The sequence below is a fragment of the Podarcis filfolensis genome (assembly GCF_964270895.1).
Source record: "Podarcis filfolensis genome assembly, chromosome: 3".
Taxonomy (NCBI): domain Eukaryota; kingdom Metazoa; phylum Chordata; class Lepidosauria; order Squamata; family Lacertidae; genus Podarcis; species Podarcis filfolensis.
In genome coordinates, this window is record NC_139606.1 from 66,872,387 (window position 1) to 66,897,648 (window position 25,262).

Below are 25,262 nucleotides of genomic sequence, written 5' to 3' on the forward strand. Positions count from 1 at the left end.
CTGGCTGTAAAAAGTTCAGCTCTAATCACACTCTGAGGGTTAGATCAGTTTTATTCCTTCATGGCTTCCCACACAGCATTGATAATTATTTGGTGAGGAGCAAAGAAATATGTTGGAGATTTCTAGCTTTGTTGAGCACAACAATTCACAGGCTGTCCTAGGGAATGACTATCAAGCCCATCTTCAGCATAGATCAATCTTGAAAGCAGTGGTGGTGCAACCTCCTCCTGAAGAGGCCACCCCTGTAAACTGAGGTATTATCAACCATTGCCGTGTTGCTAATGTCCCTTTCTTGGGCAAGTTGAAAAAGTGATGGCTAAGGAACTGGAAATGTTATTGGATGGAATGTTTTATCTAGATCTATCTATGTCTGACTTCAGGTCTGGGTAAGGCATCAAAGCAGCCATGTAGGAACAGGTACGTAGCTTGGGGGTTCTCCTAGACGCAAAGTTGCCACAAGAGGCTTAGGGGGCCTCAGTGAAAAGGAGTGCCTATGCCTAGCTCTGGCTAGGTCATTCAGTATGACTGTAATCCTTACTCTAATAGCCTGAATTGCTGCAATGCAGTCTATATGGGGCTAACCTTGACGACAAGTCTGCCAATGAGCTACTATGTCCAATTCAAGACATTGATACTGATGTACAAAGCCTTAAATGACCTACTTAAAGGAGCACATCCTTTGGTACTTACTGATATGCTCCGAGGTCAGCAGGGGAGACCCTGCTCTATATCCTGTCAATGATGATATTCTGAGACATTCAGTGACAGCACCCTGAATGTGGAACTTTCTCTCCAAGAAAGTTGAGTCTACCCTGAAGCCTCAACAACGCTCCCCGCCCCCGACAACCTGTGTTTGGCTGGAATCACAGACGGGCCATTAGAAGCAGACACAACCATTGGGGAAGGAAATTAGCCCCCCCCCCTTCAGCCGCACGGAAATGGGCGCCCAATCCCCTGCCCCCACCCACTGGGAGGAGAGGCAAGTAGTTCTTGCCAGGAAATTTAGGCCACAAATTGGCTCTGCAATTTAATAGTCCATTTTAGATGCTTAAATTATATAGATATATATTGAGCATCACACAGTTGTGAAAGTATTTCCTCATGTAGATAGCCCTTATGAATTAGACCATTCTTTTAATTCAACACTTTTCCTATAGACCAGAATATCTGGAAAACTATTCATAACTGTGCTTGCCCTGTATATTTCTAAATAGATTCCCATGGCCTTAATAATGTATTTGGTGTGTGTGTGTGTGTGTGTGTGTGTGTGCACGCGTGCATAATATAGTAAGAGTGAGAGAAAGAGACTGAGAAATTTGGCCTTGACATTTTGCTTATATATTGCTCCAAAATAATTTTTAAAAAGCACATAGACAAAAATTTCATGGTTTTCTATAACAAGAAATCAATACAACAAAACTAGTTTTAGCAAACTGTACATACATAAATATGTTTCTTTTTTAATACTTAACATTCATGATTTTTGTTCATAAAGCCTTCCATGATTTATTTATTACATCCATTACTTTTTTTAACTATAAAAAGTGCTGTTCTGATTTACAGCTTGTGCATCCAAAGCGAAGGTTAGAACATCATGCTCCACCCAAAACCCCACAAAAAATGGGGAAATAATACATGGCCTTGCAATCTCCTTAAAATTTATGTTACAATAGTCTCTAGAATCTCTTTAGCAGAGTTTGGTTTTTAATGATTCTATGAGTGTGTGTATACTTGTAAAATACCAATAATGCAGATAATGAAAGTTTGAATAATAGATCTTTATGAGCTGCACATGGGAAATATCTTCTTTCAGACTGAAGTCCTTGTCTATGCATAGTACAGGGCACTGGCCCAAATTATAAAAGTGACTGAGAAGTCCAGAATATTGGCAAAAAAGGAAAAATATTCTATCACTTATTTCATAGCTTTTTCAGTGCCAGAGATGTGAGTTTTAAACAATGCTACTCACATAGTGCATGACTCATTTTGGTACTGATACATATTTAACTTAGTGCCAAGTTGACTTATTTTTGTGTCCAAGGAGGTCACAGGAGAACTACTCTGCAGTGGATGTACCTGCATTTGATACAAGCTTCTCTGTCGTCTTTCCAGCTGCTTCATAAAGGTGGCGGGCCATTAGTATACCTTAGCATGGGGTGAAAGGAGCGTGCAAAGTTATTGGAGAGGGCGCAGCTATAGTCTTCCTCCGTCATTGGCACCAGGCAGGCAAGACCAATTAAGAACAGCAAGAGGAGTTGAAGTGGGAGAGCGGCTCGGAGGACCCTGAGGAAGAAGCATTGCTGCTGCCGCTGCCTCCGAACTGGCTGAACCTCAGAATGGGAGGAATCTAAGCCATCTCTTGTGCACCTAAAGAGACAATCCAATACAGAAATAAACCAATGCATTACTGTGAAATGACACCCAGGCCAAGATGCTGCCTGAAATATCCACAAGACTTTCATGATTTAGAGATTCCAAATGCATTTTACATTAAAGTGGACGTTTTCTAGTTACTCGAAAAGACTACTTGGGTATTAGAAATCTCATACATAACTATTTAAAGTAGTATGCAACCCTCTCTCCCAAATGTAACACCACTACATCAGTCACCCATCAGGTATATCAGTCACGATCCATGCTACTGATCAACAATATTTCTTAAGGAGTGTAGCCCAAGTATTCCCCCCCCCATGTCAGGATCACAGTAAGTATGCCAATATCCAATTAGAAGGATTTTAGATTGCACAGTACAGTGTAGCTCATTTTGCACTGAATCAGCAATTAAAAGCAAATGTGGAACTTCAGGTGTACCATTCCTCTTTGAGTATAATTTACTACCCTGGAAAAAAGAATGCAGTACAAATTAACAGAAAGACTGTTGCTTGTCCTAACAAGGATTCTTTTTATTTCAGCCAGGAAATAATATCCACCCTTCTGCCTTGTGATTAATCAAAGCAACTGCATCTCCAGTTGCTAACATTGCAAAGATGATGAGGGTAGGGGTGGGGAGAAAGTCTTTTGTTGCCACTGGACAAATTATGGGCACATATCTTCCCACCCTTCAAAATCCTCAAGTAAACCAGGAAGTTCTGTTGGCTACTTTTAGTTGACTAATGGAGACCTGAATGTTCAAAGCTAATAAATGATTAACTGTTTGAGATGAGAGAGCTGACAAGAGGTCCAAGATCAAAAACAAAAGGTGGCAGATTATTTACAGGCACATCACTGAAACTAGGATGGAAAGCTGCTTAGTCTGTTATTAAGTATGCAGCCTTCTATTATGAATGCATCAAAACGATATGGCACATTTAACAGCATCAGAGCATTCTATATTAAAGTTCAATTAGACCCAGCATTCGAGCATCTGACAATGCCAGCTTGAGGAGTTAATGGGCTTAGGTGTAGACAAAGGGAACAGGTAGTGCTGCCCAACTGCCATCTTAGGCTGCACAGCCTTTAACTGTGACTATTTTCTCACATGGCTTTTACTTACTCCGCAGCCTTATGTGCACTGTATGTGTCCAGGATTGTGCCTGCTGGCCCAGTGTCTACATACTGGAGGTGGCATTTGGGACAGGCATGCACATATAACCTATCATAGCTCTGATTGTGCAATAATAGAACAGACCCCATGTACAGACATCACCTCCAACAGTATAAAGGTGCAGTGAGGAATTGAGATCAGGAAGCACAATCCTGATTCTCCCACTAGCCAAAAAACTGCACTGTATGTGGAATTACCATCTGCATTCTATCCTTCCCCCCACCATCGAACAATAACACCATCTTCCAAAATGCTTAAGTTCTTGAACCACTTGGCATTCTGCTGCCCGTAAGCCTTGTCTATAAAAGAAGGCAATACGAAATATTTCTTGGGGGGGAAAGTTAAGTCCATTCCGAAACAATTTTTCCTCCTACCTCTCTGTGGTTGTGATAAGGCTGGTATATCCTGTTGATGTGGCCCCTGCATTTGTTCAGGATGCAGAGTGGAGAGAACTGGGTTCAGAGTCTGCTGTAGTGATGAGACTCATAGAATTGTATAGTTGGAAGGGACCCAGAGTGTCATCTAGTCCAACCCCTGCAATGCAGGAATTTTGGGTCTGACCTGATCTCTTAGCCTAATGTATCTCTAAGGGTTAAAATTGCATAAATTTGAGAGGACAAAACAGTAGAACCCATGTTTGCCAACCCAAGACACTTGGGGAAAGGGCAAAATAAAAAGGTTATTAAAAATGCAAGCCATTTTTACATAGGCTGAAAATCCTGTTGACACTTTTTAGATAAAACTTAATTTAGGTTGGGACTGCATTTTGGAGCTTATAAAGCTTGTTTCTCCCTTGAGGCAGGGTTTATAAATGTTCAAAGTTCCTTTCTGAGTCCTAATTCAACAAACTTCATAAGCCTACCCAAAAATAAGCATGGCATATGATTAAAACATTGGTCTTTCTTCAGCTACTGGCCTTTTTTCATCTGAATTTAAATTTGTATCACCTTTTCCAGTATTTTTTTTTTTAATAGACCTCTCCAATTCATCTAGCTCAGCTACTTATTATTTTGTTTCTCTTTTTACATTTGTTTCTAAATTGCTTGATGGTGTGCTCTTAGATTTTTAGAAATTATCTGACTCTATTTCCCCCCTTTTTGTTATTTTAACTTTTGTTTCCTGATCTATCATGCAATAGAAATTACTTTGCTTTCCTTAATCTTCTTTCTTTTTGTTCTTACTCTTAATTTGTATTCAGCTTTTGATATTGCTTTATTTAAAGCACTGTCTATTTCTCTCTTTTGGATATCATATTGGTTTTCAGGGTTCTGCTTTTCTTCCATGTCTTTATAGACACACTTTCATGTTCCTGTTCTAGGTATAGTGGTTGAAATACAATCCCAGAGTTAACTTCCATGCTGTTCTGAAGGGCCCCTACCTGTCTGGAACACATTTTGTGGGTGCAGGGTCTGGCAAGATACTTAAAAGCATCTGAAAGCCTTTGATCTTATTTATGGGATTCATAGGCAGATTACACTTGGTTAACTCTCTCCTTTTTTTAATGACTGTCACCAACTTGTTTAAGCTAGCCTTTTTGGGAAAGGCACTATGGCTTTAATTTCTTCTTTGCTTTGTTCAATCATTTTATAGTTTTTTGTTGTTGTGTATATTAGATTATAAAACCTGGGCAGGGCATGTTTGCCTTTTTGTTCTGTACACAGCCTAGATATTTAGACACTATTAATTATTTATGTTGTTTCTTTATTTCATGTGGTCAGAGATTTACAAAGCCCTTGACAAACTGTCTGGCGTTTATGTTTTTCATAGACTTATTAATAGAGCTGTAAAGCTCCAAGACACTTGAGAACACTTCTGGGTTGTTGCACTTTTCCATGGAACTGTCACACATTTGGGTAGATGTCAGTATGTGACCTCGGGGCCATATGGCCATAACCCATTGTGAAGTGGGCACTTTGTGATAAATACCAATGGCTAATTGGTGCTCTTGCACAACAAATGTTGCTTTCGGCAACAACAAACACACACGCCTGGACTTCTTGCAGCAAGAAAAGTGTTGGGAAATTACAATGGAAAGTGCACCAGTGGTGATGCCATATACCTTCCACATAAATTTTGAGAAAACAAATCAGGATGGTTGCTCATTATACACTTCATCTGGAAGTGGACCCCGTCATATAGCTCAAATCCCAACACCACAAACAAATCAGCTCATGCCAGATTCTAATGCACCACAAAAACACTGTTGCTAAAGCTGCCTTTAAGATAATAGTTACTTTACTACACACATTAGTTCAAAAGGGGGCGGGGGCAGGGAGGCTCTCTACCCCATACTACCCCATGCATATTTCTATAAGAGAAGCATACACATCCATTACAACAATGTACAATTTACATCCATATACAAAGGACAAGGAATTATATGTCTGAAATACTGTAATTACTAAGAGTGCTCCAGAATTATCAGGAAGAGAGCACCATTATGCACATCCTAGGTTTTTTTAATGCTGTAAGAGAGGCATCAAAATGATGGTCATAAATTTCCAGTTTCTAGGGAACCAATTTTGAAAGGCCAATTTTTAGCATATTTTTATATGTAACCAGAAGAATTTATACACTAATGGGTTCATTAATAATTATTGAGCTGTGGTTACTGAAATCATAGGGCTGGCAGAGGTGAGTCTGTTGAGATCAAAACAAGCCTTTGGGGATAAGTCAGACTCTGTATGAGGCAGCTTCATATGCAGATGCTGGGCTGGGCAGCATCTACCCTGGAACACCTTTGTTAATTGCATATATTTGTAATCTACCAAAGCTGTGTATTAAATTTCTTTTTTCTTTTTTTTTCTTTTGCAAAATGTTGCAATAGTAGATATTGCAATATTATTGCATATTTTGCAAAATGTTGCAATAGTAGATATTGCAATATTATTGCATATTTTGCAAAATGTTGCAATAGTAGATATGCAATATTATTGCATTATTGCATATCAGTAGATATGCAATATTATTGTGCAGTTCAGTAGGAGTAACACTTGATCTGACACTTTGTAAAGGTTTTTTAAATCAATCATCACTTGTAATAGCTGTGTTGATTCTGCCTATCACTAAGGTCTCGTTCGTAGTTTCTTCATCTGAAGTAGATTGAGACACATGTTGCACATGGCTGAATGAGGGCATTTGGAGTCATGGACAAAGCTACAACTAACAATTGTGCATGAAAATGATTTCTGATCACAAAACATTTGTTCTGCTCATATACCCACTGCCTTGCTTCCTGTGAAAGCCAAGACGAATCTTCAAGTCTGGATTATTATTGGGAATGAAAAGTGAGGTAGAAGAATGTAGCACTTGATTAATGGGTTCTGAGACTACAGACTGAATCACTGGCGCCAAGACCTTTTAGGGATCCTATAGGGTAAACACTTCGGAGAAAAGGACACAATTACTCTAATCTCTAACATTTTTATCTCATAAAATATCTATATTGACTCAAGTCTATGGCTGCATTCCAGTGATACAGCTCTGCTTGAAAAGGTCTCTCAACTGTTGGCTATGGCAGGAAAAATCTCTGAATATGTGTGCAGCTCCATCTGCCATTGCTGGCAATACCAAGTCTCATGAATAGTTTTGGATATTGATATACATCATTGGGGTATTTTTTTTGCTAATTACTGATGGCATGGGGGAGAATATCCATTCCTTTATGCAACATTTCATTTGTTTATTTTGATTTTATCTTGACAAAACCCAATGTCCTGGAGTAGATAACTCTATCTATCTATCTATGGCATAAAGCAGCATCTAAGTGCTGTTTAACCTGAAGTTCTAGTAAGCTATATCAGACCCTGCTGAGCTATGCAAATGTGCTAGCAATTTTATTGCTGCACCACATACAATGGTACCTTGGGTTACAGACGCTTCAGGTTACAGACTCCGCTAACCCAGAAACAGTACCTTGGGTTAAGAAGTTTGCTTCAGGATGAGAACAGAAACCGTGCGGCGGCAGCAGGAGGCAATATTAGCTAAAGTGGTACCTCAAGGTTAATAACAGTTTCAGGTTAAGAATGGACCTCCAGAACGAATTAAGTTCTTAACCCGAGGTACCACGGTATATGCATTGTTCCCTGCCAACATAGGTGTTTTGCACCACCCAAAACACACCAATGTGAGAAAGCCAGGGTCCATAGGAAGGCCTGAACCGTAGGTAATGCTTAGTTTGACAGTACCTGTCCTTTGCTCTGATGCAGCTTCTTCCAGACGAGTTTGCATTTAAAACCACTGCCCTTTTAAATTTGCAACAGCAAAATTCTACGGGTTAAATACCTTCGTCTCCTTTTATGTGTCTAGTCTCCCAAGGATTGCTGATCCAGTGCAAGATCAAACACAAGGTACTCAGATCAGAGGCAGGCCAGATTATTAAAAGAACACAGTGACAGATTGTACTTCTTTATCAGTCAAAACCACATTACACATCAACTGCAACCTGTCTGGCTTCCATGCTTGATTAACTTCCTTATTCAGTAGAAAACTCATTTGTATTCCGTGCTTGACTGAATGACAAATTGTCTATTGTGTTGTTCTGCTAAGAGATGTGTTAATAAACAGTGCTGGAGAAAGATGCATAGATGCCACAGTTAGAACATAGGCAGGCTCTAAAGCTGCAAAGTGGTGGTGAAGCGCATGCTGAGCCAGTGGCTGGCTCTTTCAATGCCAGAACGTTCTAAAAAGGAGGCGTGTGCATGTGTGTGTGTGGAGGAAGAGGGAAGAGGAAAGTTGTTGTACACAGCAAGCCCTACCGGTACAATCTTCCCAAATGCAACTTCATTTCACAGACTGGTCAGAAAAAGCAATGCTTTGTTCAGTAAGCAGTCTTTCCCTCCTTTGTGTGAAAAACAACGTCCTGTCTCATACGGATTGGAAACAAATAGTTTTTCCTTAAGTTTCTTTCTTGACAAGAAACAACAACAGGCAACTAAGAGGTAGTTCCAGATATTTTATGCATTTAAGCAAAATTTTGGAAAACTCTGAAATGTGTTCTACTTCATGTGTCACATAACCTCTGAGATTTTAATTCATTTTTGTTTATGAGAGCAAGACTGAGATATGAGGGTGGGTAAAATTGGAACAGCCAAAAAGTCCAGAGACATATTTTTGTTTTGTTTTAATCGAAGCTACCAACACATTTTTGCTTTAATGATGAGGTCTTTTTTTTTTTTAACTTTTATATAGCTGAAATTTAGAGTTATTTTGTATTAGATTATTTTGTATTATTCTGGGCTCCATAAAGCAACCAAGCAGTTTTCCAGAATACCTTCCTCTAATATATTTTTGAGTTTCAACCAATTGATTTTGACACTGCAAAGTGGATGGGCACTTTTTGTGGAGCACTGAATACATTTCCTCTTTCAGTCACTTGATGCTTGTCACAATTCAAAAGGCACAAGCTGTGCATGGGTGTAAAACTTTAAGGGACTATAAATGACACGTGGCAAGAAGTGGATAGTGGATTAGCATTAGCATTCCTTCTCCCCTCCTATCATTTCACAATGGCGTTTTGCTGAGAAAAATGTGGTTTGCGAAGGATCACCCAGTGTTGAGTGCCCTCGATTTATCTTGTGATTGATTTATTCTATGCCTGTTTGACTGGCTGATTTATTGTATAAAATGTATTTCTGTCGCACTTCCCATACTTTTAGATTCAAGGGGTCCAAATAAAATAAGGTACAATCCAGGAAATGCTAGGCATGCCATCCCCACTGAAATGAATTAGAACATGACATTTAGGTGCACATTTTAACTCCATTGACATCAATGGGACCCAAGCCTTTCTAACTTTTAGTGGGTTTCACTGCAAGGGATGGCAGACAGTAGTACTGTTGTTGGTGTGAGCTACATTTTCAGGGTATGTTCATTTCTGTATCTCTCTCTCTCTCTCTCTCTCTCTCAATCTCTATCTGCATTGTCATGTTCCTGTTATTAAAAACAACAACAGATGTCAACATTGGACAGGGACGCAGAATATAAATGTGCATTTTCTGGAGCTCTATTTCAGGCCAGACAAAGAAGGAAGGGGCAAGAAGGTAGAGTGAATTGTTGATTGGTAAAAAGGTCACACACAGACACACACACATGTATATATATCTATAGATACACAAATATATCACACTGACAATGACAGAATGCAGAAGCACTGTTAGCTGCAGAGAAGACAGGTTGCTGGACACAAGGTGAAAGCTGGAAGCTACAGCTGTTAACTCTACTCTCAAGTGCTGGCACAAAGAGGGGGTGTGCTGCTCTCATAATGCCCTGTGTCTGCAAGCACCTTACTAAGGTTAGTATATTGCATCTGCAAGGAAGTTGTCTCACAGTGGAGAAAAAAAGATGTGCTGCTGCCAAATCTTCATTTTCAGCGTTATCTCAGGTTTTGGATTGTGCCTGGAGTCATTAAATATGAAAACCCGCAAACTGAACAAAACTTTACAAACTTGAAAATAAAGGAGGCAAATCTTAAGAGGATTTTTTTCATTTTCAGATTTGCGGGTTTTGTGAATTCTGATATACTGTATTGGTCTAATACCTGCCATAACTTAACATCTAGAAACAAAGAGGATGATAAAAGTCTTTGCCATGGACCTAAGCATAGATCTGCCAGTAGTTTCTTAGTGGCAAAATGATGGATGCAATGCATACATCCATTTAATCAAAGGCATCTAAATAATTTAAATGTAGGTTGAAGTTCATTGGAAGCAAAAGCAGAATACTATTGAGTGATTGTAGTGCAATATTTTGTCTTAGTGTAATTTGATACTTGTAGGAGAAAGCCTACACTTAAACTGCTTGATGTCTTTTTTCATCAGATTAAATGTGCACAGTTACATATCATGGACAGTTTCCATCATCCTCTTGAAGTTCTAGATCAGAGTGCAGAAACCAGGAGAATAAGGTACCTGCTGTGTGGACTGCTGACAGAGGGTCCAGGCTGTGAGACATTACATTTGCCTCGTGGCTGTTTGCAATGAACAGGGGTAAAGAAAGAAGAATGTTCAGTCCAGGCAAATAAAGGCAAGCTACTGATGAAAAACAAATTAAAAAGTGCAGCAAAGGAAACACAAAATCAAATGAAGTTACTAATTTCCATGAATCAAGGAAACTGGCTTTTCTTTTGTGCTCCTAGTTGAATATGAAACTGAACGTACAACATGAACTTAAAATGACACTGTAGTCAATAAAACAATACAAAGAAAGTGCAGTGTATTAAAAAAAGAAACTTACGGTTAAATGCCTCAAGCAATTTGCTGTATTAATTCATATCTATTCAAAAGTTACACTTTTATTTGCTGATGCTTCAAAAATATATTCTGTTTTTAATAATAGTAATTATTATTTTAAGAAAATGTTTCCTTGTTTTGCCTCAGTTATCTTTAGAGTCAGTAACTCTGCTTTCAGTATCACACTAACATCATTTCGCTTTTCATTGTTAATACATTTTGGGACAGTTGAAAGTTAACCCAGTCATGTAGATGTTGCTACTAGCACAACACGCAGCGCAAATCAGCTACATCAGATGGACTCTCTATACTACCAGCAATAATTTCAAAGAGTTACTGGCAGTAGTGTGAAGGTGAGATATGTGATGTGGGCAAACTGCATGGTATGCCCTGTGGTACTTGCAATGTCTTTGGCTGCAGAAACTCACAGGGAAATCATTTCAGCTGACCTCCACGTGATTGTAATAAAGTGTAGACCCTTCTTGCAGTCCTGGTCTCTTCTTATGTGTTGTTAGTTAATCATTATAGCAGCAATAGAAAGGTATATGGGTTGGATCCAGACCTGTCTCTGTGTGAATGGAAGTGGAGGCACCTCAGCTCTCTGTGACAACTTTACAGGGGACAGTGGAGACTGTGAAGGGAGGAAGAACTGGAGAAAATCAGTGCACTGTCCAGTTCCTCCAGAATTCCACTGAATGCAGCTCTGGATCCAACCCTATTATATTTTTTATTAGTTCAAATTTGTTTTGGTGAATATTATTTGTTTTCGGTGAATATTATATATTTGGAATATTAATCCAGGCTTTTTTTTAACAAAAAAATCTCAAATTTTCATTTCTATTTGAAAAAGTTAAAGCTAATTTTAAAGATATACCTTAGAGAAACCATCTGTATCATACTGTACTCCAGAGAAGGTGATGATAAAAAGAAAAAAATGTCTACTTGCTACGATAAGCTGCTATTTCTACTCATATCCATAAGCTAACCATGATATATATAACTTATATTTTACAAATGTTGAAAGATAAAAATGAAAGTAATGACCCAGGAAACAAAACTGCCATGATTTTTGTGTATCTTCCCCTTGAAAAGCCAGTGTTCCTTTACATTCTCAAACTAGGATCTAAACGAAACTAGTGAATGTATTGAAATCAATTTTAAGAGGCCGTAAGGTTCATAAAGACAGAACTCAGATTTTTTTTATAAGAGAGCAAATGAAAATTGATAGTTTTCTAAAAGCTAAGGAAAGCTGAATAATACTTAAATTAAAACGAACAAAAAGAATGAAAACCAAGTTCCCTACAGGACTCAAAGTGAAGAGTAGTACATTATGTGGCTCACAGACTGGCTTTGTACTATATTCCAGTGGCACAAAAGGAAAATGCAAGTAGGTGGAAGGGCGTGTGTGGTGGGTGGTATCAGGAATAAAAGAAAACAAATTATTATTCACACAAAACTTTGGCATATGCATGCCTGGAATAGTATTGCTTTTACTCCTTCAGCAAGCCAGGGAGTGTGTTGCATTGGAAAAAACAACTTGCTTTCTCTGTTTGCTAAGAAATCAGCAGCATGCCGAAGAAACAAGTTTTCATTGCATTGCCAACACCACCACAAAACAAAGAGCAACAGTTGGAATAATTTTGGTCGGGCTTTTGGGTGACACCCAGTGGTATCTGCCCACTTGCATAAAATCCACTTGGACAATGTAAATTCTGGTTTCTCCAGCCCCCTGTGTGTTCCCCCCCAATCTGCTCTAAAGTGTTCCTGACCCTCTTACTCGAGCAGATTTTGGGGGTCTTCAGGGAGATTCAGGGAGGAAGAGAGCAAGGAGAAATCCAGGTTTCATGAGCTGATTATCAATTGAACTATGATGGATCTCACCCTTTGACCTTCATTGCAAAGGACAAGGAAGACAAAGCTGCCCATTTTCCACACTCAAGAAGAGCAATTCCACTCTGAACATGTGTATGGTGAATTTTATGAATATAAAATTGTTTTCTTGAATCCCTGGGACTTCCCTACAACATTATCTTATCACTAATACTGATAGCTTAGCAGCGTCTGTGTTGTGTTTTGTAAGTGGTCCTACAATGTTACGGTATTCATCAGGTGACCTTAGAAATTCGATTTTTGATCAGGATGCCAACCAAGACAAAGCATCCATCATTGCAGCTCGCTACTCTACTTAGTACCCCCCAAATTAAGGCAAATCACTCAAGGCCCCATTAGCTTGAGACTCTGACCTTGCCACAACTACGCAGGGCCTTTGTAGAACTAAGATTTCAACAGATGCCCTCAGCATTTTTAGAGGGGAGATACAGTCATACCTCATGTTGCGTAACCTTCGGGTTATGGAATCTTTGGGTTATGGCTGCGGCAAACCCCTAAGTGGGCTTGCTGCTCGCACATGCACAGAAGCATTCTGCGGCGGCGTGTGTGCACGCAGAAGCAGTCCTCCGGTTATGGAATTTTTGGGATATGGCCAGGCCTCTGGAACAGATCCCGTTCAGAACTGGAGGTACCACTGTACTGGGGAATTTCCCATACAGATTGCAAATGTATACATGGATGCAATCAGGTAGAGGACATCACACACTACCTGCTGACTTGCCCCCTGTATACAATGCCCAGAGGAAAATTTATATCGCCAATTCTTAATTGGCTTCCAAGTTAATCCACACAGGAAGTGACAGTTGAACTCCTAGCAGATAAACATCTATATATTACACACCAGGTAGCCAAATTTGCACTGGCAGCCAAGAAGCTTTGTTCTAGCTATGTGAATGTACTCCAATCTTAAGTCTTAATGTCATAAATTTCTTTTTATGTTGTAAACTACTACAGGTTACGTGTATAATTTTAGATGAAAGTTTCCTTTTATTCTCTGTTGTCCATTGTAAACGCCTTTGACTATACACAATAAAAATATTTGATTGACTAACATGTCGTGAGGCACCTACCACACTTTGAGTCCTGGTTTTACTATATATAGCATTTTATAATCCTGATTTCATGCAGGGAAGGAGATGCAGCAAAGTTTAGGGAGGCAGTGTTTTGTTGGAGGGAGAGCTCTTCTGGGTTGGTGCCTTTTTCTTGCCTATGAGGAGGAGGAAGATGGTGTGGACCTGTCACCTGGCTACAGCTACCTGGAGCTTCTACCCAAGAGCTAGCAGAAGGTATCTGGTGGGACATTACCGTTTTCTGTCTGCTTGGAGTACTCCTTCCCGATACTGGACTGAGGGATCCTGAAGTGTCCAGCTCATCAGCGGATGACCAGGAGGACAGATCCTAAGGTTCAGAATCAGTGGAGATTAGAAGGGGGAAAACACTATATATAAACTTGGTTCACAAAAAAGGACAAAAAATGCAGACCAACTGCTCGCAATTTGAAACGAAGTTGCTACAGGTTATGCAACACAATTTGTAAAGACAAGCATACAAGTATTCTACCTTGCCTTGGGCAGAGAACTGTTATTTCTGGCCAAGTCAAGCCCGAGAAAACAGTTGCTCTTTAATGTGTGTGGTGTTTTTTTTTAAAGTAATAGGTGGTGTGTACACAATAAAAATTCCCACTTGAATTGCAGATTTTTTTTCCTACACAGAGATATACACTAGACAGACTGAAAACTCATCATATTATTTGTACACTGTGGTATATTTTATTAGTAAGGGGGAATAACAGAGGAACTACTTGCAATGGAAAGTATTCAAATCACCCTTTCAGTACTGAGGCAGGTGTATAGTGTTTTTATACATTTGTCAGCTACAGGCTGGAAGTGTTGTAGCTATATTTTTAAAAAATATACAGTATTTTGCAAAAGATTGTCAGATTTGGATCGTAGCAGAGCAGCAAAATATACTTTTAACGAATACGTATTTGAGATGGAAAATACATTCTGTCCCCTATCAAAAAACAAAGGGCTGGTGTCATTTGCAGATGGACCACTAATACATTGCATTGGCAACAATGCTTTTGCTTTTTAACTAACTGGATTCCCCCCAGAAACAGTAACTTCAGATTAAAGGGGTGTGTGTGATCTAAGCATTTTGATGCCAACAATGCCATGTGTGCACTGCAAAAAACTTGCATGAATGATGTCACAATAAACATCTGTCTGGAAGCAACCTAGCAGTGAACAGCCACGACGACTAGTAGATTTGCTGTGGCAGAATGACTTACCAGCTGACTGCTTGAAACATCTAGGATTTTCTCCAGCTCCTTAATGTGATGTGAAACTTCTTTAAGGAGCATTTTGAGTCTGTTTCCAATCACATGGACCTTCTCTTTGGCTTCTAGACAATCCTTGCCTTCAGCATTGACTAGCAGTTGGCAGGACATGTCTTGAAGAGATGCCACCTTCAGCTGAGATTCTAGCAGTTCGCGCCTTATTTGCTGTCAGGAAGGAGGGCAATCAGATGCAATTTGTTGCTCTGAATGAGTCAAAATGTAATTCAAATATTTTTTCTGATCTTAAAACTCAGGAACAGGGACCGATAAAGCTAAACTACCATACGCTTGCTGTTGCAAATAAAAAAGAGATATCCAGATTCAAAAGAGAGGATTAATGATTGGTATTTTATTCTAAAAGCATGTCTGAACTGCACACTATTTTGTAAGTTATGCATTTGCTATAAATATGTCATTATTTCAGGGTTCCCACTGCAAAGAAAAATGTTTTAAAAACAGATTGATGGCTTTCTATACCAAATCAAGAAGGTCTTAGCATTCCTGGTAGTCAATACCAGGAATATGCATTCTCAATTGGCACCAAAGGATCACAATATGTGTTCCAGAGACTAGTTTCCATGTTCTTTTTTAATCTCTGAATTATTGTTCCTTTAGAGAAAGGTACTGTACCATTAGTAGCCTGTGATGATCCTGCAGAGTGTCTGAATCCAGATTTGGGTTGATAGGGACAATCTCATTTTTCCTCCTGTCAATGTTCTCCAGCCACAGCAACAAACCGTGGCTCATCTCATGGAAATCCTAGAAGTGATAGATGGAAGTTTAATGCCAAATGTGTTTTTTTGTGTTGCCCAGAACTCCAAAGATGCATTCAAATTTTACATTATCTGATCCTCCAAAAAATGAGTTGTGAGCATACATCCTTCTTCCCGTTCCCTGGCCCCACTTGACTTAACAGAACATTTCTAGGTTTGTCAAATCACAATTTTTTGTGATGTCAGAACTGGCAAACTGGTTTGAGCGATCCCTGTAAACTTGAATTGAACCAGTTTGCAGTTCTGCTTTGGAGTGATTGCTCTGGTTCAGTAGTCACAACAAACCAGAGAGCATTGTATTAAGCAGGCATATGAGAGGGAAACAAAGCAATTCTGCGCAGCTTCATCTTCCAAACCACATTTGGATTGGCGAAAATTATGTATGAACAACATGTTAAGTGCAGTATGAAACATATGTAATGCTGTTCTGTGTAACAAGGCCTTGATGGCCTTGAGTATTTAATGCGCTGAACAGGAAGTAGCTACTAATATTACATCCTTGTTTGAATCCCTTTTCACAGGAACAAAATCCTACATATGGTATAAGGCCTGTCACCTTAACAATATGCCAAAAACATCAATATAGAAAATGTGCAAGGCAGTTTTCAGGAAGCAATTTAGGGAATGTGCAACAGATTTTACCTAATGCACCAAAATCTTTTAATAATTAGGCTTCTGGGCTTCAAAAATACTTGCTTTTTATGCTCTTGTCTAAAATGTCTCTGTGATATATTCAAAGCAGGATATGATGGTGTGCACACATTAAAGTAACTCATTTAAGAAAATGAATGTAATTGGTGCAACATCTAATCCAAGAGTCGAAGGGGAATGATTTTGCATAGACCAGAACAGACCTGACATTGCATTAGAGCGTTCTGCAGTGAACAGCGCCATTCTTCTAGCATACTACAGACATGATCCCAGCGCATGTTCATCTGAGACAACCGTTCCTGCAGTTTCTTGTTTTCCTCACTGTCAGACTGCATGAATTCTGAGCTGCAAAGGTTGATGGACAAAATGATGGCTTTGCGGTTATCAACGGCCTTCTGTAGCTCCTTGGGGAATGAAGAGAGACGGGAGTAAGCTTTTTTACAGGAAACATGCTCGAGAATTCAAGAAGAAACAAGTTCCACTATCTCTCTTAAAGTTTCATAACTTAAAAGACAGTTACTGTGTCTTTATTTTTAAGTGATACGTCTGGCTTCTGACTAGTAAGAACCCATTTTTATAAATGTCTCTGATTTTATGTTTGCAGTAGAATTCAGAACAAACTAATAAAATATTTAAAGACCTAAAGCCTTATGGCATAGTTGAATTTGATGGGGATTGAAACCACAGGAGCTGGCTCTTTTTTCATACTCCAGACTGTACACATAACCTACTTTCAGACTGTTGCTATTTTTGGAGTGTGGGGGATTCAATTACACACTGGCAAATCCAGATCTCACAATTATAGTGGATTCGGAGGTCTTGTGCAAGAAATCTGCTTCCCCCAAAAAATGACTTTTTGAGGGAAGTGAATGGAAATTGCACTGGAATGTGTGGGATAGTAGTAGTTTTGATGCAATGTCATCTAGTCTCTCATCAAACAAATGAGGATGAATGCTCATTAAATAGACATCATCTAGCTTTCCCTTAAACAAATGAGGATCAATGCTCAATAAGCACATCATCTGGAAGCAAGTATTTAAATACTTTGGGAGGAATTCAATGTTGTGCTATGGCAATTGTTCCACCAGCATAAACATTTCTGTTTACTATGTGGAATGATTCCCCTCCCCACACTGTTCTGGAGGCTCTCCCGATTCCCCCAAATGAGTTTGGGGGTGTGGGGATTGAGAAGGGGGAAAGCCCAACTGTAGTAGTGGAAGTCAATGTGGGCTAGCTAGTGGGAGTTGTTAGCTGAATCTGCCCCATACAGACACAAACTTCAAAAAAGAAAAAAAAAGCGTGAATATTGTACCTCACAATGTCAAAAAGCTTAGACAGATAGTGGGCTGTGTCCTGGACTAGTCTAATTTAGAACAAGCCTCTGAATTTCGCATCAAAGAGGGAATTACCTTTCTCTAGAGCAAATGAATTGGTGTCATCATTTGGCTTAGCTGAAGTACTGCAGCCTTAGTTTATGAGGCTTTAATTCAGGCCCAAAGGAAATATTAATGCCACATTCATGTAAGGAAATTGTCCTCTGGATCTTCTGGAAACAGCTATGGGCCCACCCAGATGAAGTATCCCATACACACATCAAGATACACTGTTAAACCCACTCATGCCTAGAGTGTAGGCATTAGTCCCTGTCTGACTATAGGACAAATTCCAAAAGAAAAAAATAATATTAACCAAAAGGAAGTCTGATGTTGACCATACTGTGCACTGGTAAACAAGCAGAGTTCTTTGCTTGGTTTTCTCAAAATGCCACAGATTTAGCTGATCTGAGTTGGCAGCCTGATGCCTTCACTACATTATAGTGCTCTTTGTAAAGAATGTCTGGTTGCCCTCCCCTTGGCTTGCCTCTTAAGAGCAAAATCTTCTGCCAACCATTTTAACCATCTGCCACCATGAGTGTCTTTGGAGGAAGATGTAGGATATGAAGAGAAGGAATGAATAAATAATAAAATGAATATAAACACTGGCATACTGTGTAACGTAAAGAAGAAGAAGAAAACTCCAATGAAATTGACTATCATGGTCTTTCATTTCCAGTCCTTTAGTATATGAAGGAATGCAGGGTCCAGAAATTGGCAGTGCTTTTTCAATAGGAGCTGAAATGGCACCTCACAAAAATAAAGCATATTAGAAAATCAACAGAAAAGAGGACCAGGAATTAGAACCTACTTTCAGTTTTTTAATCCGTAGCTCAATGGTTTGTATATCCGTGCTGAGATCAAGGCAGCACAGTTGTTCCAACTCTTCTTCAGTTTCTCCAAGCCAAACCCAGATGCTGTTTAGGTCAGAACTAAATTGCTGCCATTGCTGAAGATTCTGTTTCATCCTCAGTTCTTTACTTAAGGCCTGGGCCTGGATTAACTCCCACCGATCAATCACACCTAAAGGGAAAAAAGATCTCTCTGTAAGAGCAACTTCCTTCCTGACTCCCCTCCCCCGCCCCCCAATATTCCATCACACGTTAGCATGATCAAGAAACAGAATCTAGGGTGAAGGTGTGCAGACAAAGGCAAGTTAAATTCTGGGGTGACCAGGGACCCTTAGGTTCCATGCCAATAGTAACACCTGAGGACACTCATATAAGTGAATGCCTGCCATCCAGTCTTAGAATGAAAAGTAATGCACTGATCTTGGGGACTGCCTGGACCAGATACCACTGACAGGGGCATCATGGGGGAAGGAATGTGTACAGAGCTCACAGAGAGACATTCAGAGTCCCTTCTAGTTAAGGCTGAGCAAGGTTCTGGTGGTACTGATGGTGCAGAAGTTTTCTGAAAGCCTAACTTTGGCCTAACTTAGTTGCTGTGTGTTTTGAAATCCTCATGGCTATTTATTTTCTCCCTAGATTTAATAATCTGAGGGCAGGAAGCAGGAATGCCAGCTTGGCCCCACAACCCTGGGTGCCTGGGGCCGTGGGTTCCACATAGTGCGCATGGCCCTGGCACTGAAATTTGTGAGTGCCCAGCCCCTTCATGAGGAATTTTGTGGGTGCCCGGGCACCCAGGGAGTTGGCACCTATGGCAGGAAGCATTTCCCTCACTCTGAAATTGCTTCAGAAATATGGCACACATCGATACATACTGCACCCATTATAGTGGACATTTTGTTAGGAAACATATAGATTCTGTATTTTTCTATACTCTGTTAATTCGTAAAGTAATAGCCCAAACAAGACAATTCTCACAGAAGGAGTTGTGCTGATTAATTTACCACAGCATCCAAAAACTGCACTAATCATTATCATGACATGCTAAATTAACTAATGAAAGGGATGAATACTATGCTGTTTTCATTAAGGGCTATAACGAAGCTTCACACAAGCAAATCAGTCTGAGAATTTCCCACCAGATTCAATTAACTGTGACACTCACTCCCCTGGCTCCATCATTACAAAAAGTTCCAGATTCCAAGGCAAAATCTTCAAACAAGAACAAAAACCCATTTCTAATTTCAGTTTGAGATGCATGCTCATTTTTAATTGCATGATTGCTGTGACAGAAATTGATACAGCCTTCCTCTCATCTTGGTTACCGCTACTTACCTAGACCTCCAGTACACTTCAAGCCTTATATTGGATCAGTCTATGTCAATTTGTATTAAATATGGAGCTTTGCTCTCTTCATCCATAACCTAAAAACCACATCCCCAATAAGCATTACAGTAAGCCTGCAACTTATGTGGGGGTTATATTCATGCCTAAAGTGAAAATCATGTATAGTGAAAACCGGTGCTTTTTTTCTCTGGCGGTACTCAAAGGCACACAGTACCTTTTCTTCTAGAAGAAAGACATTTACTGTAATAACTTCGTGCTGAGTACCAGGACCTATTTTTCTAGAAGAAAAGCACTGGGACTCAAAACCCATTAGAGCTGAATGGCTGGTGGGATTGCCAAAGTCATTGTTCTCAGAACCCTGCCCCCTTTCTGCCCATTACTTGTTTGTTTGTTTGTTTTGCCATGCACATGAAGCTGAAGGTGCACAAGTAAAATGCGTGTAAGTTGCGGGGTTACTGTATTCCAGTTTGTTCACAAATTCAGTTTCAGTTAGCTCACTTCCATCCACTGCCTCAACATAAGCCAAGACGGAAGCAGCACCAAGATTCTGAGATATACTATTAAAAAATAATAATCTATAACAACATTTAACATTTGCTGGGAACATATATTACCGTATTTTTCGCTCGATAACACGCACCTGACCATAACACGCACATCGTTTTTAGAGGAGGAAAACAAGGGAAAAAACATTCTGAATGAAACAGTGGATGTATCATTTTTGTGCTTCATGCTGTGGCCACAGACATGTGATCTGATGGTGAATTTGGGGTGACCCAATGCAAAAATCCTGAGAATCCCTGTGGATCCATGCTTTGTAACCACGTTTTTGCACCATTGCAGCCCCAGGCAACAGTGCGTGTGTGATTTTTGGGGGGCAGGCTGTAGCCATGGACATGCTATGTGATCTGATGGTGAATTTGGGGTGACCCAATGCAAAGATCCTGAGGATCCATGTGGATCCATGCTTTTTAACCACATTTTAAGTGGGGAAGGAAGGAAAAATACAGAATGGACAAGGAGCACGAGAGGGGTGTGCAGAGAAGCAGCTGGCTAAGAATGCAGGAGAGGGGTATAACGGGAGGGAGGAAAGGAAGGCAAAAGTTTTCCCTCACCTACCCACCCAAGCCAGCCAGCTCTCGCTCTCTCTCTCTCTCTCTCTCTCTCCCCCCTGCATGTTTTCAGCAGCACCGGAGCACAGAGACGACACTCTGCTTTCCCCTCTGCTTGCCTGGAGGGGAGGGGCTTTCCCTGCTCTTTGTTCCGTTTGAGCAAACACAGCAAAGAAACAGAGGAGGGTGGGCAGTAAGACCCTGAGGCAGAATGCAGGAAAGCAGCCACTTCCTCTTTTCAGGTTTCCCTTCTCCGAGACGCGCGATTTGATTTTTGCCTGATTTTTTTTGCCATTTGGCTCCAGGGACCACACATTCGCTCAATAATACGCACAGACATTTCCCCTTCCTTTTTAGGAGAAAAAATCTGCGTGTTATAGAGGGAAAAATACGGTAACTAGGTGCCATACAGGAAAAATAGCAGTGCAAGCAGAAAGCCTCACTGACCTCAGTGGGACTTACTCCCTAGCTAAGTGTGCCTAGAGGAGTCTATCCTAAGAGCTTCAAGGAAAATACTTGATTAAAACTAGAGCTAAGAAAACTCAGGCACTTCCAAATTCTTATAAAGACCCATAAAATCATTTCGTACAATTCATTAAATTTAAAATAGACAGTGTGTCACCCTGATACAAGTCTTAAAATAAAATCATTAGGAAATTATTCGCATCAGCCTCTCTCTCGCTCAGAATGAGTGGAACAACTTAAACCACTTCCATAAATACTGTCTCAAGAATGGACTTACAAATGGATAAGAGCCCCAGAAAACTGTTGTCATCCTGATGTACCAATGATAATGTGTGTCCCATGATCAAACAGTGAACAAGAGATTCCAAAAGATTGTGCAATCCCTTGCTAATCTCTTGGTAAAGACCATTAACCAAAGCTGCCACTGCAGTCTCAGTGCTGCTCCAAAATCAGATTGTAAAGAATAATAAAAAAACAGCTGTCACCCAGATGTGCAAGCAGTACGATGTGCTTCCATGGTTCAATGCTGCATGTAATTAACACTTGTTTTCCTCACATTGCAAGTTCAGTTCTGAATATTACTTACCGGCTGTTTGTGTCTCCGTGCTGTTCAGGTTAATAAATCCAGACAGCTTTTCCTCTTCCTCCTTCAGTTTGTGCTCAAGTCTTCTTACTGAATCTATGCTCCCACTGCATTCGCCCAGAAGCTTCATCTGTTTGTAAGAGAGAGAAACCACTTCTCATTATTCATGACCATGCTGGAGAAACAACAGAACTAAGAGCAAAATCCTAGGAAGTAAGTCCTATTGAGTTCAATGGGGCTTACAGTCAGGTAAGTATACATGGGATTACATCTTAAGATTCTAACTACAAAACAATTTGCATCCTAGTTCTTAGTCATTCCATGATGTGATAGATAGAACTCCACTGTCTTAATGGTTTGAAAACTTTGTATGGCTATCACCTTGTTTTTAATGGCAATTAAACACAAGAGAGAGAGAGATTATGGGTTTTTGCTATTGTTTTTGTTTTTGCTATTGCTGAAATTTCAGATATTTAACTAAGAAACTAATGCAGAGTATAAAGATGAAGGAGCTAAAACTGAGATCAGAGTTTGCTTTTAACAGGCACTTCAGGAATCACTGTTAATGTTTTATTTAGTGAGATGTGAGTTGTTGCTGGGCAAGCACTAAATCTATAGTAATTCACCAGATTGGGATCTAAAAACCCTTGGACAAAACCCCACTTAAGATGTACATCCAGTGCAATTTTAAAAAAAAGTTTTTCCACTTAACAGCATTGCAAAGGGTTGGACTAGATGGCTCTCATGGTCTCTTCCAACACCACAATTCTAGGATTCTATGCATCACAAACTGCTTTTGAGAGATCAGTTTCAAAAGAGGTTTTCTGTTGTGACATGGTGGTGGTGGCAGCTGTCCAAGAGTCCCCTGCACAAGCAGAACTAGTTGTATGGCTCACTGTATCCTTGCCCACCTGTCCAGATCACAGTTCACCATGTCACACAAATCTTCAAAATGTTGCTGTGTGTGATTTATTAAGTTATTGCTTTTTTCAAAAGTTACAAGTTCTATTATTCCCTGCCTGTGTCTGCTTTCCATTGCAGCTCCTGACCGCTGGAATGCTCTTCCTCCTGTCATTTTGGCGTTCAAGAAATCTGAGGATGAATCTCTTCACTCCCAGGTCCTTTCCCTTCTCTCTCCCCCCCCCCCAGTATTATCCTGTTTTTAATTATTTTTCAAGCCTTTCTTGTCTTTGTATGGATTTAGCTTTAGGTGCTGTGTGAATAATAATAACTTTTGGAAACACTTAAAATGTGTGGCACACATGTACCCCCCCCCCCAAAAAAAAACAGAAGGAAAAAAGCTTCAGGAGAACTCCACAAATAGCCCCATCATAGCACAGAATGCTGAGAGACTGAGAGGGTGTGGGGGAAACCCTGAGATAGAGAAACAGAACAGAGTGGTTGAAAAGGAGGAAAGACGAAATGTATATGGAAGAAACAACACCATCATTGTCTGGGTAGATGACTTCCTGGTTTACACTAAGAAGTTATTTTTCAGTGTCTCTAGGGAGGGAAGAAAAAGTTGCCCAATGATATCAGTGTAGAACCGAAAACATTTAATGCACCTAAACCAGGTGCGAGTGAGTTCAAACTCTAAAGACAAGAAAGAACTCATGCCAGTTCTCAGTTTTTATTCAGTGTGAGACATTTAAGAAACAACCCTGGTAAGGAAAATTCCAAAACAAAGCAGTTCACTGTCCCTAAATTGTTAGCTTAAAGTAGCTATTCCTGGAAAAGAGTGACTTATAACAGCCCAGAAGTGTATCTCTCACACTGTGAGCCAGACTCTAGGTGATTTACTGTGTTGTCCAGAGGTATTAAATCCATATTGCAAGCTGGGCTGAAGCTGAAAGTAGGTTACAACAATTCTGCAGTGTTTTCTATTGCTTTCTCCGCCCCCCCCCGCCCAAATTCAGATTGGGCTGACAAAAATCCCACAGTACAGACTTCCGGGTTGGCGCCTCCGGTAATGGCGGAATTCCTCTGATCGGGAGCAATTTGACTCATGGAAATTCGGGTCTGGCCGCCACGGTGAAGGCGGAGACCCACTAAAAATCACAGGCGGGTGAAGCCTGTGAACGTGGGATTCGGCTGGCACCTTTTGCGCCTCCCCTACTTGCGGGGAAACCCGGTTTCGGAGATCCAGAGCGACATGGGGTGAGCAGCGCAGTGATTCGAATTGATTGCTTCTTCCACGGAGCGAAGCCGCATAGCTGTTGCCGGAGAGCGCTGACTTTTTCCTGTGGACAGTTTGATCTTAAAGCAACTATCCGTGAGAAGAGCGGAGAATTGGATTTTTAAACGTCTTAATTTGGTGTCGAAAAGGGGAGGTCCAAAACAGGAAGTCCACCTTCCCCTTTTGTAAACAGATTGAAGCAATGAGGATGCAAGCTGAAGTCGCAGAAAGTCTATTGTAAAGGACTAAATTTCCATCGGTAAAAAATACTAAACCTCCCTTGGTGGCAGGAGAAGAGGGGGGAAAGGTTTGGACTGAATATACCTGCAGGAGAGTGCGAACAGATTTAAAATACCACCGCTCCGATCCTGGAAACGGGCTGCCAGCAGGACTGACGTGTTTTAGAATGCTCATTGACCGTGATTAGAACGTTCACTGACAGCTAGTTAAATAAGAGAAATACATTGTTTCCATTGTCTCCATCTGCGTTTAAAAAGGAGTAAAAGTAACTGAAAATTGAAACTAATTTTATTGTTTGAACTGTGTCTAAAAGGACCAATACAAATAGAAACTGTTTCCCTCTAGAGGAAGCCTTTGAAACTGTTACAAGAGCTGAGCTGGGGGAATTTCCAGCTGCAAGATAAAAAGCTGTGAGACTCTGGGACTGACCTTGAATCGGTTAAGAATGTCAACAGAAGAGGCCTTAGCGGCTGCATTAAGTAAGATAAATGACTCACTGGAACAGCTTAACAAGAAGGTGGATGTGGTAACTACCAAAATCGATAATTTGGGACAAAAAGTGAACATCAATACAGAAACTGATACAGGAATCTGCTTTGACATGGCAAACTGCAGAGAAGGCTAGGGAGAAAGTTGTTGTCGTTGAACCTAAAGTAACACAACTGGAGAGAGAGAGAGTCCCAGCCTTACAGA

General features: G+C 40.2%; 1 protein-coding gene and 2 long non-coding RNA genes across 23 annotated transcripts in view; 1 reads left to right on the plus strand and 2 right to left on the minus strand.

The window, feature by feature from the left end:
• Nucleotides 1–1,315: 1,315 nt before the first annotated feature.
• SYNE1 (spectrin repeat containing nuclear envelope protein 1) overlaps nucleotides 1,316–25,262 on the minus strand; it is a 276,264-nt gene continuing 252,317 nt past the window's right edge. For 18 of the 21 annotated variants that reach the window (XM_083607892.1, XM_083607884.1, XM_083607889.1 and 15 more), the window contains 8 exons: nucleotides 22,157–22,283; nucleotides 18,610–18,821; nucleotides 16,629–16,829; nucleotides 15,632–15,760; nucleotides 14,954–15,166; nucleotides 13,969–14,061; nucleotides 10,453–10,511; nucleotides 1,316–2,367 (listed from right to left, as the gene is read on the minus strand). In XM_083607892.1, the coding sequence (XP_083464018.1) occupies nucleotides 2,118–2,367; nucleotides 10,453–10,511; nucleotides 13,969–14,061; nucleotides 14,954–15,166; nucleotides 15,632–15,760; nucleotides 16,629–16,829; nucleotides 18,610–18,821; nucleotides 22,157–22,283 (1,284 nt within the window). In that variant the 3' untranslated portion in view covers nucleotides 1,316–2,117. The remainder of the gene's footprint in view (nucleotides 2,368–10,452; nucleotides 10,512–13,968; nucleotides 14,062–14,953; nucleotides 15,167–15,631; nucleotides 15,761–16,628; nucleotides 16,830–18,609; nucleotides 18,822–22,156; nucleotides 22,284–25,262) is intronic. The other 3 variants (XM_083607881.1, XM_083607879.1, XM_083607880.1) reach the window with 1 other exon arrangement.
• Nucleotides 2,686–3,820, minus strand: LOC310760097. The gene is made up of 2 exons (XR_014546768.1): nucleotides 3,776–3,820; nucleotides 2,686–3,466 (listed from the first exon to the last, which is right to left on the minus strand). It is a non-coding gene; the product is annotated as an uncharacterized lncRNA (long non-coding RNA).
• On the plus strand, nucleotides 5,135–8,125 carry LOC310760096. The gene is made up of 2 exons (XR_014546767.1): nucleotides 5,135–6,370; nucleotides 6,497–8,125. It is a non-coding gene; the product is annotated as an uncharacterized lncRNA (long non-coding RNA).